Source organism: Cyrtonyx montezumae, unplaced genomic scaffold (genome assembly GCF_038088225.1).
Source record: "Cyrtonyx montezumae isolate F1298 unplaced genomic scaffold, pur_monq_1.0 scaffold_24, whole genome shotgun sequence".
Lineage (NCBI taxonomy): Eukaryota > Metazoa > Chordata > Aves > Galliformes > Odontophoridae > Cyrtonyx > Cyrtonyx montezumae.
This window is the reverse complement of record NW_027071981.1, coordinates 3,043,019-3,057,969: the sequence shown is the minus strand read 5'-3', so window position 1 is coordinate 3,057,969 and position 14,951 is coordinate 3,043,019. Positions and strand designations below refer to the sequence as shown.

The 14,951-nt window shown below is 52.9% G+C and overlaps 2 protein-coding genes across 2 annotated transcripts in view; both read left to right on the top strand.

The window, feature by feature from the left end:
* Positions 1 to 14,951, top strand: part of ANAPC1 (anaphase promoting complex subunit 1) — a 274,849-nt gene that overhangs the window by 62,639 nt on the left and 197,259 nt on the right. The gene's annotated exons all lie outside the window — the stretch shown is intronic.
* On the top strand, positions 13,440 to 14,831 carry SSTR4 (somatostatin receptor 4). Its single transcript, XM_065739484.1, has one exon. The coding sequence runs from the start codon at positions 13,440 to 13,442 to the stop codon at positions 14,628 to 14,630; it is 1,191 nt and encodes a 396-aa protein (XP_065595556.1). The 3' UTR covers positions 14,631 to 14,831.

Below are 14,951 nucleotides of genomic sequence, written 5' to 3'. Positions count from 1 at the left end.
GAGCAGCCAGGGTTAGGGGCAGGATTCTCAGTCCTTGGATCAAATCAATTCAAGTGTGTTGGGGCTGTGGCCACGTTGAAAGCGAAGCAGCAGAGATGGAGTTCAGCAGCGCTCGGGGGCTAAATCCACGCTAACTCGTGGTGGGCAATAAACACACAGCTGGGAGGAAAGAAAATATTTTTTTCCAGTGTTTGTCTGCGCAAACAGCAGCTATTTGCAAATGGTTTTGAGGCGGTAGTGGCCTTCCTCTGCCAGTGCCAGAAACTGCAGAAAGCAGAGGGGTGTTTCCTCGGCCGGTGCAGTGCAAACGGTGAGATGTGAAGCAGGTGGCTGGGGCTGCACCGGCTGCTGGAGGGGCTGGGAGTGGGTTTGGGGTGAGAGGGTGGGGAAAGATGCAGCTGTTCTGCCCGTGCATGAGCGCAGGGAGGGTGGCACTGCAGCATGCAGCAATGCATGGTGATACAGCAGTGTGCAGGGGTGCGAGTGTGCAGAGATGTGGGAGTGTGCAGTGATGCAGCAGTGTGTTGTGACACGAGTGTGATGTAATGCTGGCACAGCAGTGCTCGGTGATGCTGGCAGCATGATGTGTGCCTGCAGCACCAGCAGCCCAGCCCAGCCCGTGGCTGAAGCCAGGGGAGCTATGGGATGGCTGGGGGCATTTCTGGGGGGCTGACGCCTGTTCCCATGGCCAGCAGCCCCTGTACTCACAGGGCCCTGTGCTTTCTGCAGCTTAGGCAGAACAGCTCTGCAAAGGGAGCTGCTCCAGCTTTGCTATTTATGGGCTCTATTCATACACCATCGGGTTTCGGTGGTGCCCAGTCATAAAAGTTGCCTGTGTTGGCAGCCAGGAAAGCTGAGCTGGCTTTAGGAGACCATAGGAAATGGCAAAACCTCAGGCCCCAGCCCTCCAAAATAAGGTGCAGCTAAATTAATACGGTGTGAGTGAGTGGCTACATGATGTCACCTTAGGGCAAGCAGTGCCACGGGATAAATGCATCTCTGTGCCGTCTGCGTGCCGCTCTGCCTAGCTTCTGTTTGTTTTTACCAAAGAGAAAAAGCCTCCCAATGCAGCCACGGGCTCAACAAGAGGCCCCAATCTCTTCCATGAGCAGCGCAGCAGCGAGGTGCAGCGATTGCAAGCCCCATTTGGGTTCCACCTGCTTTCAGTGCTCCCCTCCTTTCTATTGGCTCTGCCCGTAGCTGAAAGGAGAAATTACAAACACGATCCCCATCACAAAAAGCTCCGTGCTGTTGTACCACAGCACACTGATCAGCCACGAGAGCTCTCGAGTGCTAATTTGGCTGTTCCATTTGTGTATAGCATGACTCGCTGCAATCTCCATCAGCAATTCAAGCTCGTCCATTACCATGCCCACATTTAATCTAGCAGGATTTAGACAAATTCCACCACGCTGTTTAAATATTAATTAAGCTCTCTCAACCGGTGCATTCTGCATATCCTCTCAAGCAGCTTTCATCCCTCCAAAGCTGGGAGGCATTTTCCGAGGAGCTCCATGGCAAACAGGAGGCACAGCCTGGCACACCCCAGTGCCAGAGTGATCCGAGGTGTCTGGCAAAGCTGTCTGCTCACTGCTTTCCCTCCTCTTGATACCTGCACCTGTAGGGAACGAGCTTTTCTGATCCACAGGGTTCCAGGGATATAACCACCACTTTTTAATGCCAGGCTGTGCCCTTCACCCACATGGTTAGGGTTGCTTTTCTGGGACCCTTATTCAGGCCATCTCCAAATGTTCGTGGTGAACCCCAAACACTGATGGCAAACCCCTTAGACTGATGGCAAAATCCAGACGTTGATGGCAATCCCTTAACATTGGTGGCAAACCCCAAATGTGGACGGCAAGATCCAAACATTGATAGCAAATCTCTATTACGGGTAGCAAACCCCAAATATTTATGGCAAGTCCCTAACATTAATAGCAAATTCCTAATATTGGTAGCAAACTCTGAATGTTGATGACAAACCAGAAATATTGATGGCAGACCTGAAAAATTTATGTCAAGCCCCAGAAACTGATAGGAAACCCCAAACATTGATGGCAAGCCCCAAATGCTAATGACAGGGCCCAAATATTGATAGCAATCCCTAATACTGATGACAAGTTCCTAACACTGATGGCACAACCCCTGCACTCATGGGAAGCCCCAGATATTGATGGCAAAGCCTAAGCATTGATGACATATCCTAAATATTGATGTCAAGCCCCAAATATTTATGACAGATCCTTTAAAATTGATGGCAAAATCCAGATGTTGATGGCAATTCCTAAATACTGATGGCAAACCCCAGACATTGATGGCAAGCCCCTAATACTGATGCCCTGCAGCCCGCAGTGCCACGTCTGCCCATCCACTGCTGGGATGTGCCCTGGGACGCGTCCTGTGTACCTTGGCCACCACCCCAGTGCAATCCAGTGGCCAGACATCTGCCACAGCCCCGAAACCACAGCACTGACCCCTCCAAACTGTGGGTGAGGAAGGTTGGGGATGACCTCAGGAGGTATGGGGACCCCCGGCTGCCCCCCTCCCCACGCACCCTATGCTGGCAGCCGCCCACCCCCATGCATGGGGCTCCGGAGAGCACAAACAGCAGCATTGAGTGGGGCTGTGAAATGTGGCAGTGTCTGTGCGGCACCGAGGGGCTGCCAGCGCCCAGGAGCTCCTGGGACAGCAGCCAGGGCAGGAATAAGTAACAGCACTGTGATGCCCAACCTGAGTAAATAAATACCTGCTCGCTCCTGCACGCCGCCCAAAACGCATCCAGCGCTGGCATGAGGTCGCCTGGATAAAGCCTAAGGGATGTGGGCATCACTGCTGCATGCTTCCTCTTGCAAATGAAGAAGGTGACATGCAGAAGTGAAGTTGGGTTTGGAGGACTCTTAAAATACACGTATAAATTTATTTTCATTTCTTTCCTTTGCCCAGGGTGGTTGCTTTCCTGAAAATTGTTCTTTCCCCACGAAGCACCTGAAAGCGAAGTCTTAAAAAGAGAAATGAGAGTTCAAAGATGCCTTTCTCTGTATGACAGAACAGCAATAAAGTACTGAAGATGATGCTCCCAAAGATGCAGGTCGCTGAAGTGGAGTTGCACCAGATGGCCTTTAAGGGAACATCCCAACGTGAACAGAGCTATGATCTCTGGTTCAATGAAAGGACCTGCCCTGCCCTGAGCTGGCCCAAAGCCTCCATCCGGCAGGGAGTTTGGCCAGAGGAGGTCCTCAAGCCACAACCATCGAGCTACCCTTTGCGAAGGCTCCAGCCCTGCAGGACAGGGGGAGATGGGACACTGGGAGCCTCATTCACAACAGCTGCCGGCCACGATACACGGCAAACACTTGGAAAATATCGATGGGATGCCAAGTAGCTGTCTTTTCCTGCTTCGTTTGCAAGCCACGCGGGGCTAGAAGCACATTTACAAGCACTCTGGGCCCTGGAGATGAAGGTAGGGCCGACGGCAGGGCGAGCGCTGGGTTTAGGGCAGAGCTAACAGGAGAGGGCAGCAGAGATTTATTTATCCCCGGGACCTGCGTGCGTAGGACGGAGCCCTGGGAGCCGGCCGGCAGCGGCTTGCCGGGCGCAACGCCGTGCCAAAGCCTCGTCAGAGGGTGACAATGAGCAGAGAATGGGGCACTGCTGGTGCCAGACGAGGGGCTTAGCGACGCACACCTCCCTGGGGTTCGCCAAAACCGGGGCAGCCCCTGCTGGTGTTTGCCTGCGACCAAGCGCGTGCCTCTCAGCGACTCAAACATGCTTGGGGTTTGCCAAAGCTGGGTTGCCTGGGATGAAGCCAGCCTGCACCCACACCTGGGACCCTTCATCGGATTGCTGGATGAGGAGGAGGGGGGGCTGGGCAGAGCCCGTGGGATGTGTCTGCACCAGGATGCTTCCCTTATGAGCAACGTCTCACCAAGTGCCAGGAGCTGTTCTGATTCAGCTGAAACCGTTCAGGCTTTTTAGTAACTCCAGATATTTGGGAAGGGAGGGAGGGCTGCCGGATCCCAGACAGTTGCTCTCCCTTCCCGTTGAGTGAGAGGAAGGTACTTTGCCCTGTTTAGCAAAGCAAGCACTTTTCAAGGCATTGAACCCTGGCTTTGTTTTGTTCCAGCTTGGCTGGAGCCGAGTACGTGCTGTCAGAAACCTGCAGCACAAGCGAGGTTTTTCTCAATTTCCTTCTTTTTTGACACACTGCTCTCCTGAGGTTCAGATCCTCCCGCTGTGGGGCTGTGCTGGTGGACAGGATGGGGTACATGAGGGGGGGGTGCCACTCTGCTAAGCTCCATTTGGGGTCACAAGCAGAATTCTGCTGATAGAGGCAGACAGGCATCTCAAAGCCACATTAACTCCATTCTTGCGAGCTGGAGGGATGTTAGAATGCAAACTGCCCATCTGAATTAGTGGTTCAGAATCGGGTCATAGAAATTACTGCAGCTTATTTACTTCCTTTTAATCCCAAGCAAACCGAGTATGAAAAGAAAGAAACCCGACCCCACTGCTAAGGAAGATGTGGGAAGGATGAAGCGGATGTGTCTGACACCGCAGAATGGGGGGAGCCCTAGGAAATACATTTGCCAACAGTTTACTCTCTTAGAAATGTGTGTGTTGGCCAACAGCAAGTGATGAGTGAAGTGTGGCTGTGCCTGATGGATCCGTGCTGCCGTGCAAGCCAGGCTTCAGCACTGTGCTGTGAGCCTGCAGCTGGGGGAGTACTCAGCTAACAGCTCCTGCCCCACACACATGCCCTGTGTTGAGGAGTGCAGTTGGGATGCTGGGGTGGTGGGATGGTGGGATGCTGAGATGGTGGGATGCTGAGATGTTGAGATGTTGGTATACTGGGAAATGGGGATGTTGGGATGCTGGGATGTCAAGATGTTGAGATGCTGGGATGTTGGGATGCTAGTACACTGGGATGCAAGGCTGTTGGGATGCTGGTATGTTGGGATGCTGACATGTTGGGGTGCTGGAACGATGCAGTTCTGGGCTATTGGGATGGTGAGATTTTGGAATGCTGAGAGGTTGTTGTCACACCCTGTTCCCTGGTTTATTTTGCCCAGAAAGAAGACATTGACAATAGTGTACTTCACTGACACAGATCAGGCACACCAAAACAATTTATTAATCATATTCTGAGCAAGCTGTTGTACATATGATCTATAATCACATATATTCTAAGCAAACAATGTATTAGCCTATGACTAATCTGTATTCTGGAGCAGAGGGGAGGTAAATTAGAGTAGGAAAGGTTAAATTAGATTGAGCATGGTTACACCAATTCTGGGGAAGGTAAATTAGGGTAGGAAAGGTTTTACAGCCTCTCTAGTCAACACTTTGGGGTCCAAGGGGGGGAACTTGAAAACTGGAGTGTCTCAGGGTGGCACCTGAACAGCAGGGCATGTGGAGGCAGATGACTGCAGAGCATCTATTTAATGAGGTCTCACAGACACCCATATACCTCCTCACAAGCTCCTGCAGGTCTGGGATGAAGGATTTACTGCTTGAAGTAAGAATTACAGCACATAACACTGACCTTGGCTGCCTGGGAGAAGGAGAGCACTCTCCATGCATGTTTGCACTCAGTTTTATGTCCATCTGCCTGGCACTGGGTCTGAAGAGTGGGCTCAGCCGCACTGCTCGTGCACAACCACATCACTCACACACAAATTCATCACATGTGCACATCAACTTGGCAAAATCTGTACATCTCTGGGCATGTCCTTGGCTGCCTTTAGGGTTGCAGACAGGACCCAGTTAGGCATTTCTGACACGATACGTCTGACCTGCTGTCATTCTGTGTCACCAGATGGCACTGCTGCTGTCAGCTGGAAGAAGTGACCGGTGCCACGCATGTCATGACAGTGCAGATAAAAGCTGGGGAGCAAACCTACAGCACGTATAAAGCAGAACTGAAGAATTTTGAGGCATGCTTAACCCGTGTTACATTCTTTTCCCCTATTTTCCCCCTGCCAGCCCATTCACAACCCCATGCAACACCACCAAGATGGCAGCCCCTCACCATGGCACAGCACCAACGCTGGGCAACCCCAGGGAGCTCTGCATCCCAGCTTCCCCCCGGAGCACACCTCCATCTCAGTGCCATTTCCTAAGTGCTTTGCGGGCCGTCTCCTTTGCGCAGTGCTGGCATCAGCACAGGAAAATGCCAAAGGGGAAGCAGCGAGCCGGCGTGCTGGGGTTTGGCCGGCTCCAACCTTTCGCACAGATTAATAGCAGACCGACCACGGGGAGACGCAATTTGGTCGTAATTTATTTTGTTTTAAGGGCCTAATAACTTCCAGCTGGTGATTTGTAAATGAACTGCCTCCTTGCAAAAAAAAAAAAAAAAAAAAAAAGAAAGAAAAAAAGCCCTGAAATGAATCATTTGACACCAAAGCCTGAGTTGCTAAGCCAGGAGGTTAACACTTGCCTCTCAGCACGTCTTTCCAGCGTGGGGTACAGAAGTACTGTGCCCGCATCCCACCCCTGGGTATGGCACCGATCCGATGGACCTGGCTCCTTTCTGACACAGCACAGAGGTGGGGGCACAGCGAACCTCCCACCAGCCCTCCCCGCTCCTCAGCTCTCTCCATTGTTCCACTGACGGCCCCAGTCCTGGAATTTCCTTTAAAGGTGCAGAACAATATCAGGAAAATCAGGTTTTCTTTTTCTTGTTTTTTTTTCTTCTTTTTTTTTTTTCTTTTCCTAAAAAGCCAGTGGGGCTCTGCCTCGGGGAACCACAACCTCTGCCAGAGATCCCTGTTCCAACGCTCCCCTCCCTGCTCCCCACGCTGACCCCATGGCTTCACCTTGACTGTTCCAGGCAGGATTTTGAACCTCCCTCTCCCATTTCCCAATATTTGACATAAGGATGGACCCCATCCAAAGCAACAAATGGAGAGATGATGTGACCGGAGCCAACTATCTCCACTGCTAATGTTGATGCTCAGAGCATTGCTGCTGATGTTGGAGGTGCTGTCAAAGCTCCTTGCAACCCCAAGGCTGAGCTGGGCTGCCCCAAATCCTCACCATGCCTCTTCCTGTTACCCGCTGTCTCCAACGTAACCAAGCATTATGGCTGGGTGAATACCGATGTGAATTGAGTGACACAACTCAGTGTGCATGTTGGTGGTGAGTTAGTGGATTAATTTGGTGATCATATTAGTCTTTTCCAACCTTAACGGATCTATGAACGTTTTGCTTCTAAAATCATCTCCCAGTTCCCAGCTGATTTGCAGCTGTTCCACTTTGGGTCATGTACATGACCAAGCAGAGCCCCTTGAGCCATACTGCACCTGCTGTTGGCTAAGGTTTGAATTTCTACGCTTTAAATGCCCCACAGAAAGAAAAGAAATCCAATGTGGAGTTCCCACAGGACCAGGATCTTACTTTGCTCCAACTAAAGTAAATATATATATAAAAGGAAGTTGATAATACTGACAGGGCCACAAAGGAACAAAGACTTGCAGATATGGGAGGAAAGCTCTAATATGATGATGTTTTGGAATAATACAAAAAATTCAACGTGACTTTCAGGCTGACTGCTTAATGCATCCACCCTTTGCTTACACCAGGGGGTCCGTGTCAAAGAGAAGCTTTCCTCGCTTTAAGCTATGACTTCTGAAGTGAGGAGGGAAGATCCATGAATAAGACACAGGGTGTGACCTGCCCATACAAATCAATGTGCCACAGGGAGTTGCACTGCTGCCTGGCCCAGGGCTCCTTGGCAGACAATGCAGGCTGGGCTCTGTATGGACATCAAGCATGACAAAGCTTTCCCTTTTGGATGCCTCCAACACGTGTCCCTAGGCTGATTTCCAGAGATAACCCAGAGAGACAATTTAAAAAAAAAAAGACTGAAAGAAAAAAGGATTATTTTCTTGCTGCAGGTCCTCACAGCATAGCAGCGAGCTCAGCACGATGCTATCAGCCTTCCTCAGCCCTCCACCCTCCGAAAACAAAGGCAGGATGTGCCATCTGTCATCCCCCTGTGCTGGGGTCGGGGACCCTCCTGGGCGCTCCCTACATGTTTCCGTGCCTCTGAGAGCATCTCGATGCACCCAAACATCACAGTCAGGGGTAGGCTGTGTCCCTGGGGCTGGTGGGACCTAAGAGCTGCTCCCACTCTCCTCTTTCCTTTCCTTGTTATTTTGAGATTAGAGATGCAATCTGCTCTAACTTCTGTTCCATGATCTTTAAGGTCCCTTCCAACCTAAGCCATTCTACACACTGTAACCTATGTAAGACATTAAGCATTTTATACATTCTGTCCAGAAATGGGGCAAAACACCATCTTTTGGCTCTTGTTTGAATCCCAAAAGAGGAGACACGGGAGCTGGGGCCCCGGCACCATAACGAGCTCGAAGGTGTGGTGCTCTCTGCTGATCCTTGTTTTCAGCAACAAAGGATATGTGAGCTCTGCCAGGAAATCCGAAACCCTGGAGGAGCGGTTCGCATCTCCGTGAACTCTATTGTCGCTTTTATGTTCCATGTGTTTTTGCACAAAGGCAATTTGTAGGAATGGCTGCGTGCTGCAGGAGAGTGAAAGGATGAATGATAATGTCCCGTCCCCTGGCAGCCGAGCTTGGCAGAGCTTTGCACATTTTTGGAGGGTGACAACCAAACAGCATTCAGTTCCAAGCCTGATGCAAACTGATTATTTTTTTTTGCATTTTATTTTTACGTCCACAAAGCACTTCTATGAGAGTCGGTGGGCACTGGTGGGGGTTTTTAGGGGTTGCCACACCCTTGTGCAGCCCAGGAGCCCGGAGCTTATGTCTGAATGTCACTGATTTCCATTGGCTTCCCACCAGCTCCTCGCACAACTGATAACTGAAGAAAACACGTATTTGCCTGGGGGAAAGGGTGGGATGTGCACAGTGATGGTTGCTCCTCCCTGTCATGCAATCAAATGCATTTTAAATCTCTTTTCCTTCTGCGCTTGACTATTCTCCTCCAATGGTCATGATGTTATCTGATTTCATGATGACTACATAAATTATTTCTTCTTAAATCGTTTAAATTGTGGCTCTCTGCGTGGATTGGCTTGTGAGGACATAGTCAGAGGTGGCTTATCACCTTATCTCACATCCTTGTCTCAAAATCGGAGAGATACCGGTTTGAAGCATGGACTGTTCAGTTGGTTAGGAATTAGTTGGACAGTCACAGCCAGAGGGTTGAGGTCAATGTCTCCATGTCCAAGTGGAGGTCAGTGATGAGCAATGTCCCCCAGGGGTCCATCTTGGGATCAGTGCTCTTCAACATCTTTATCAATGACACAGACAGTGGGATCAAGTGCACCCTCAGTGAATTTGCTGATGACACCAAGCTGAGTGATGCAGCAGACACAGTGTAAGGAAGGGATGCCATCCAGGGGGACCTGGGCAGGCCTCAGCAGTGGGCCCATGTGATCCTAATACGGTTCAACAAGTCCAAGTGCAAGATGATCTTCACCATCCTTTCCAACCTAAGCTATTCTATGATTCTATGGCTTGTGCCTCCCAGAGAAGTAGGGACAAATCCCTCGCTGGCCCACGCTGTAGCAGAATCACATGCAAATTCAACCATGAGTCTTCTTGGGCACACTGGGTACCTTCAAGCCATTCCTCTTCCCAGGGCTCCAGCACTAAGTTGACACTTACTTATTAACTATTAATTTGACATAAGTTGTGTGTGGCATTCTGAGGATCACTGTTATTATCACAGCTTACCATGTCGCTGCTCCAGGCAAGGACAAATCTCCTCATCCACTTGTCACAGTCGGTATCCTAAAGGATCTCCCCAAATTAATGACAGCCAAATGAACGTACTGTTTGCAAGCAAGCTGCAGGTCCTGCCAGGCACCATAAATGCCATCTGGATGCCTTTGCTTCTGCAGAAGGAAAGGGCTCTGCTTGCTCCAGTTTCACATCTTTAAGAAGAGATGGAAATGATTTTGTGTGCTGGCGTCACGAGGAGCTCCCTCGAGGAGCAATGCCTTTGGGGGCTGATTGTTGTGCTGCACTTTACTGCAGAAACTGCATCTTGCTCTCAGTTTCTAGCAGCCTCTGAGCACCTGCATGCAAATAAGCAAACAAATAAATAAATAAACATGCCTGCAACACAACTGGAAAGAAAATCAGATTAGAAACCCGATGTAAGTCAGCAACAACGATGTAATCAGCCATGGGGACCGTTAGCTGAAAGAAATGATACATGCCTTATCATGAGGAGCGTGTGCATCAACGCTGAGGCATGGAAATTGGCCTAATTCAAGGCAATCGTGCTGTTGCAGCCTGCGTGCGCGCTGCTGCTGGGTGCATCCATGCTGCATCTCCAGGCCTGCCCCAGGCTTTGGGTGGTGGGAACCCTCGTTCATTTTGACTGCAGAAGAACGAGATGAGTTCACTTCGGGCTAGCCTAGAAGGATTGTTTTGTTTTGTTTCGGTTTCTTTGTTTGCCTTGGCTGCTCACTCAAGGGTTCTGTCCTCCTGGTGCTTGCAGGGGCAGCCAAACCCTGCAAGAATGGGTTGCCATTCTTGTGGTGGCTTTGGAAAACTGCTGTGAGCACCATGGGGACCTGAGCCCAATTCTTTTGCAACCCGCGGGTGGGCAAACCTGCACTGTGCCAGTGGCAGCAGGACAGTGTCCGCCTGCTCCCTTCTCGCCCGAGCTGTTTGAACAGGAGCACAGGCCAGCATTGGCCATTTCCACCTCTTTTGGACGCATTTCAAGGTGGATGTTCTGTTGCAGCCAAAAAAAAAATACACTGCCTTTTGTTGGGAGGCCTGGCAGGGCAGGGGGGCAGGCTTGGCTTTACAAATATTTAGCTAGCAGCAGTTGGAGAGAATACGCCAAGTGTGAGCCTAGGAAAATGCGTGGTTCTGCATTCACAGGACTCTAAGTCAATAGGTTGCAGACTGGTATGTGGGTGCTCAGCATCCAAAAGCACACCCATGTGCAGGCTGGGGCTGCCTGCTCTCCCCAGTCAGATGTACACTGGATGTATGCACCCACTGGGGGCTTGACCCGTGTGTTATAGAATCATTAAAGTTGGAAAAGACTTGTAAGATAAAACAGGCCAACTGCAATCCATCCCCACTATGCCCACTGTCCGTGTTCCTCAGTGTCATTGCATAGCTCCCCAGCACCATGTCCTCACCACAGCCCCCTCTCAGTGCCAGCCCCTTCTGTGCTTCTCCACAGCCAAGACATTTGAGCTGGGACATCCTAGCCAAAAATGCTGCCAGCTGCAGGATTAACGATGGCCATATATTTAAGCACCAAGAAGACATAGGCACCTGCGTTCCCATGCACATTGAGCCTGTTCTCAGTAACATAATATGTGCATTTATCTATATTGATGCTGTCCAAACTCTATCCATACACAAATTCAGCCAGCTGGCTGCCGGCTGCATCCCAGCAAAACTCCCACAGGCACTGCCCAGGGTGCTGGGAGCTGACTTGCAGACAAGGGAGAGAATCACGGAATCATAAGATGGAGAAGACCACTAAGATCATCCAGTCCAACCCTAGCCCATCCCACCGTGCCCACTGACCTTGTCCCTCAGTGCCACAGCCCCACTGCTCTGCAATACCTCCAGGGACAGTGACCCCACCACTCCCCGTGCAGCTGTGCCACTGCATCACTGCTCTTTGGGAGAAGGAATTGCTCCTAACACCCAACGTGACCCTCCCCAGGCACAATGTGAGGCCGTCCCCTCTTGTGCTATGACTGTTTCCTGAGAGCAGAGGCTGATCCCACTTCACACAGCCTCCTTTCAGGTCCTCCTTTCACTCGGCACTTGATCTGAATGGACTCCATCCCTTTGGCTTCAGCCCATCAATGCAGCCTGTCCAGATTGCTCTATAGGACCTTCCTGCTCTTGGGCAGATCAACACTTCCCCTCAACTTGGTGTCGTCTGCAAACTTATTAGGGTGCACTCAATGTCCTCATTCAGATAATCAGTAAACGTGGCCAGCCCCAGTACCAACCCCTGGGGGACACCACTCAGGACTAGTGGGATGTAACCTCATTCACAACCACTGTCCAGACAGATTTTTACCCAGAGAGATGTACAGCTGTCTGAGCCAAGAGCTGCAGCTCCTGCAGGAGAATGATGTGGGAGACAGAGGCTAAAGTCCAGGCAGATGACATCCAGAGCCTTTCACTCATCCACTAGGTATGCCACCTGATCATAGAAGATCAGGTTTGTCAAGCAGGACCTGCCTTTCATGAACCCACGCTGACTGGGCCTGATCCCCCAGCTGTCCTGCACAAGCTGCATGATTGCAGTCAGGATGATCTGCCCCATGACTTTCCCCATACTAGGTCAGTCTGACAGGCCTGAAGTTCCCCAGATCCTCCTTACAGCCCTTCTTGTAGATGAGCATCACATTACCAAGTCCTTTGCTCCCAGAGTGTGTGGGTCGGGTTCGTTAAAATAAATCAAAAACTCAGGGGGATGCACATGTGTGTTGTGGGGTCTGCGCTGCTTTGAGGAGCTCACCCTAACATGGGCCAACAAATCCCATCCATTTCAGGGCCAGCAGCACCCAGCCTCACCAAGGCAGCTTCACCCCCCCCCCTCCCTCTCCTACACACATCCCCTTGTTACTCCTTGCACCGGGAAATTTGCGCAGGGATAGGGACGCGTGAAGGATGTGGGAGCGAACAACGGGGAGGGGGGGGTTGGGGGGGCGGGCCACAGCCGCCGTCACCAGGGCAACAGGCCTCCATCGCCTCCCAGCAGTGGGGTCCCCGCTCGGCTCAACGCGTGGGGCGCGGGCCCCCCCAGTGCAGCGCCGGGCTGCGGCATCCCCGCCTCCGCAGTGGCCATGGCCGGAGCGGGAGGAATCCCACACACCTAGAGGAGAAAGAAGAAGGGGGGAAGGGTATGTCGGATGCTTTGTTTTCCATCGGAGAGCCGCGAGCAGAAACTGGGCTTTGTTTTCTCATTTTTTATATATATATAGATATATATTTATTTGTTTGTTTTTAAGATGGGAAAGCTTATTTACGTGGCACAGGTGATGAGGGCCAGCGAGGCTCGACTGCATGCAAATCCGGAGAGCGTGGTCTGCCTTTCGCTTTAAAAGGTTCGGATCCCGCCGGTCATCTGATCCAGGTCAGCGGGACTTTCTTCGGCATCAGCCCCGCAGCCCCTCGGCCGGGAGCCCCCGGCTGTACATCCCCACAGGACTGGGAGGTAAAATCTCTCCGGCTCACTCTCGCGTTCTGCTCGCTTCCCCCCTGCGGGGGTGAAGGAAACCATTGGGATTTGCAGCGGTTCTATCAGGCAGCACCGATTCCTGATGCCCCCACCCCCGCTCACTCCCCACGGCCCCTGAGACCCCCAGGGCCTGGTGAGGAGACGGGCAGGGGGACAGCAGCGTGGGGCTCTCCCCTTCTCGCAGAGGCCAGCACTCGTCCCCTAATGGGCTGCCCCACAGCATGAGCACCAACTCTGAGCATCTCCCACAGTGGGCCGCCTCTGTGGTGCCCCCCAATGCCAGCGCAGCCTGGATGGAAGGGCCATCAGCGCGGGGCGGGCGGGTGGGCGAGCTGGCGGGCATGGTGGTGATCCAGTGCATCTACGCTCTGGTGTGCCTGCTGGGGCTGCTGGGCAACTCGCTGGTCATCTTCGTCATCCTGCGCTACACCAAGATGAAGACGGCCACCAACATTTACCTGCTCAACTTGGCCATCGCCGACGAGCTCTTCATGCTCAGCATCCCCTTCGTGGCCACCTCGGCCGCCCTGCACCACTGGCCCTTCGGCCGGGCGCTGTGCCGCACCGTGCTGGGCGTCGATGGGCTCAACATGTTCACCAGCGTCTTCTGCCTGACGGTGCTCAGCCTGGACCGCTATATCGCCGTGGTGCACCCGCTGCGGGCGGCCACCTACCGTCGCCCGCGGGTGGCCAAGATGGTCAACGGGGCCGTGTGGCTCCTCTCCTTGCTGGTGGCCTCGCCCATCCCCATCTTCGCCGGCACCGCAGTCACCCGTGATGGCCAAGCGGTGGCTTGCAACCTGCTGTGGCCTAGCCCCGCCTGGTCGGCAGCCTTTGTGGTGTACACCACGCTGCTGGGCTTCCTGCTGCCGGTGCTGGCCATGGGGCTGTGCTACCTGCTGATCGTGGGCAAGATGCGGGCCGTGGCGCAGCGGGTAGGCTGGCAGCAGCGCCGGCGCTCTGAGGGCAAGCTGACGCGCCTGGTGCTGATGGTGGTGGCCATGTTTGTCGTCTGTTGGATGCCCTTCTATGTGGTGCAGTTGGTCAACCTCCTGTTGCCCGGCCGCCTGGACGCCACGGTCAACAACGCCTGCCTCATCCTCAGCTACTCCAACAGCTGTGCCAACCCCATCCTCTACGGGTTCCTCTCGGAAAACTTCCGACATTCTTTCCACGGCGTGCTGCGGCGCTGCCTCGACGCCAGCCTCTGCTGCTGCCCACCTGAGGCACGGGCTGTTGGTGACGAGGAGGAGGAGGAGGAGGAAGAGCCCCTCGATTACCGCGCTGTGCCCCGAAGTGACCCCAAAGGCAAAGGCTGCATGTGCCCGCCGCTGCCCTGCCAGCAGGAGCCCGTGCGCCCAGAACCCTGCTGCAAGCCCGGCACCCTCCTGGCAAAGACCACCACCTTCTAGGGTGCCCTCGGCAGCCCTGAGAATGGGGTTCTGGGCAGGGAGGGCCACACCACCCTCCCTTTGGGAACAGAACGCTTTTCCAATGACTTTGCCCCCATCTCAGCTGGGGTTTCCCCCAGGCATTCTCCACCCCCCCCTCCCCGATCGCGCTGTGCAGCCTGATGAAATAAAAAGCCATAACGCTGGCCCGTGACACAGCTCCCGGCCTTAGCTGAGTGATTATTGCCACTGGGGAGCCCTCAGGCTAACGGCTGCGCCCCACCCCAGGGAAGATGCAGGATGGGAGGGTGGATGGGAGAGGCCATGGGCACAGAGGGGACC

Coding starts and splice junctions, on each gene's coding strand:
- SSTR4 (XM_065739484.1), top strand. CDS start 13,440: ATGAGCACCAACTCTGAGCATCTCCCACAGTGGGCCGCCTCTGTGGTG.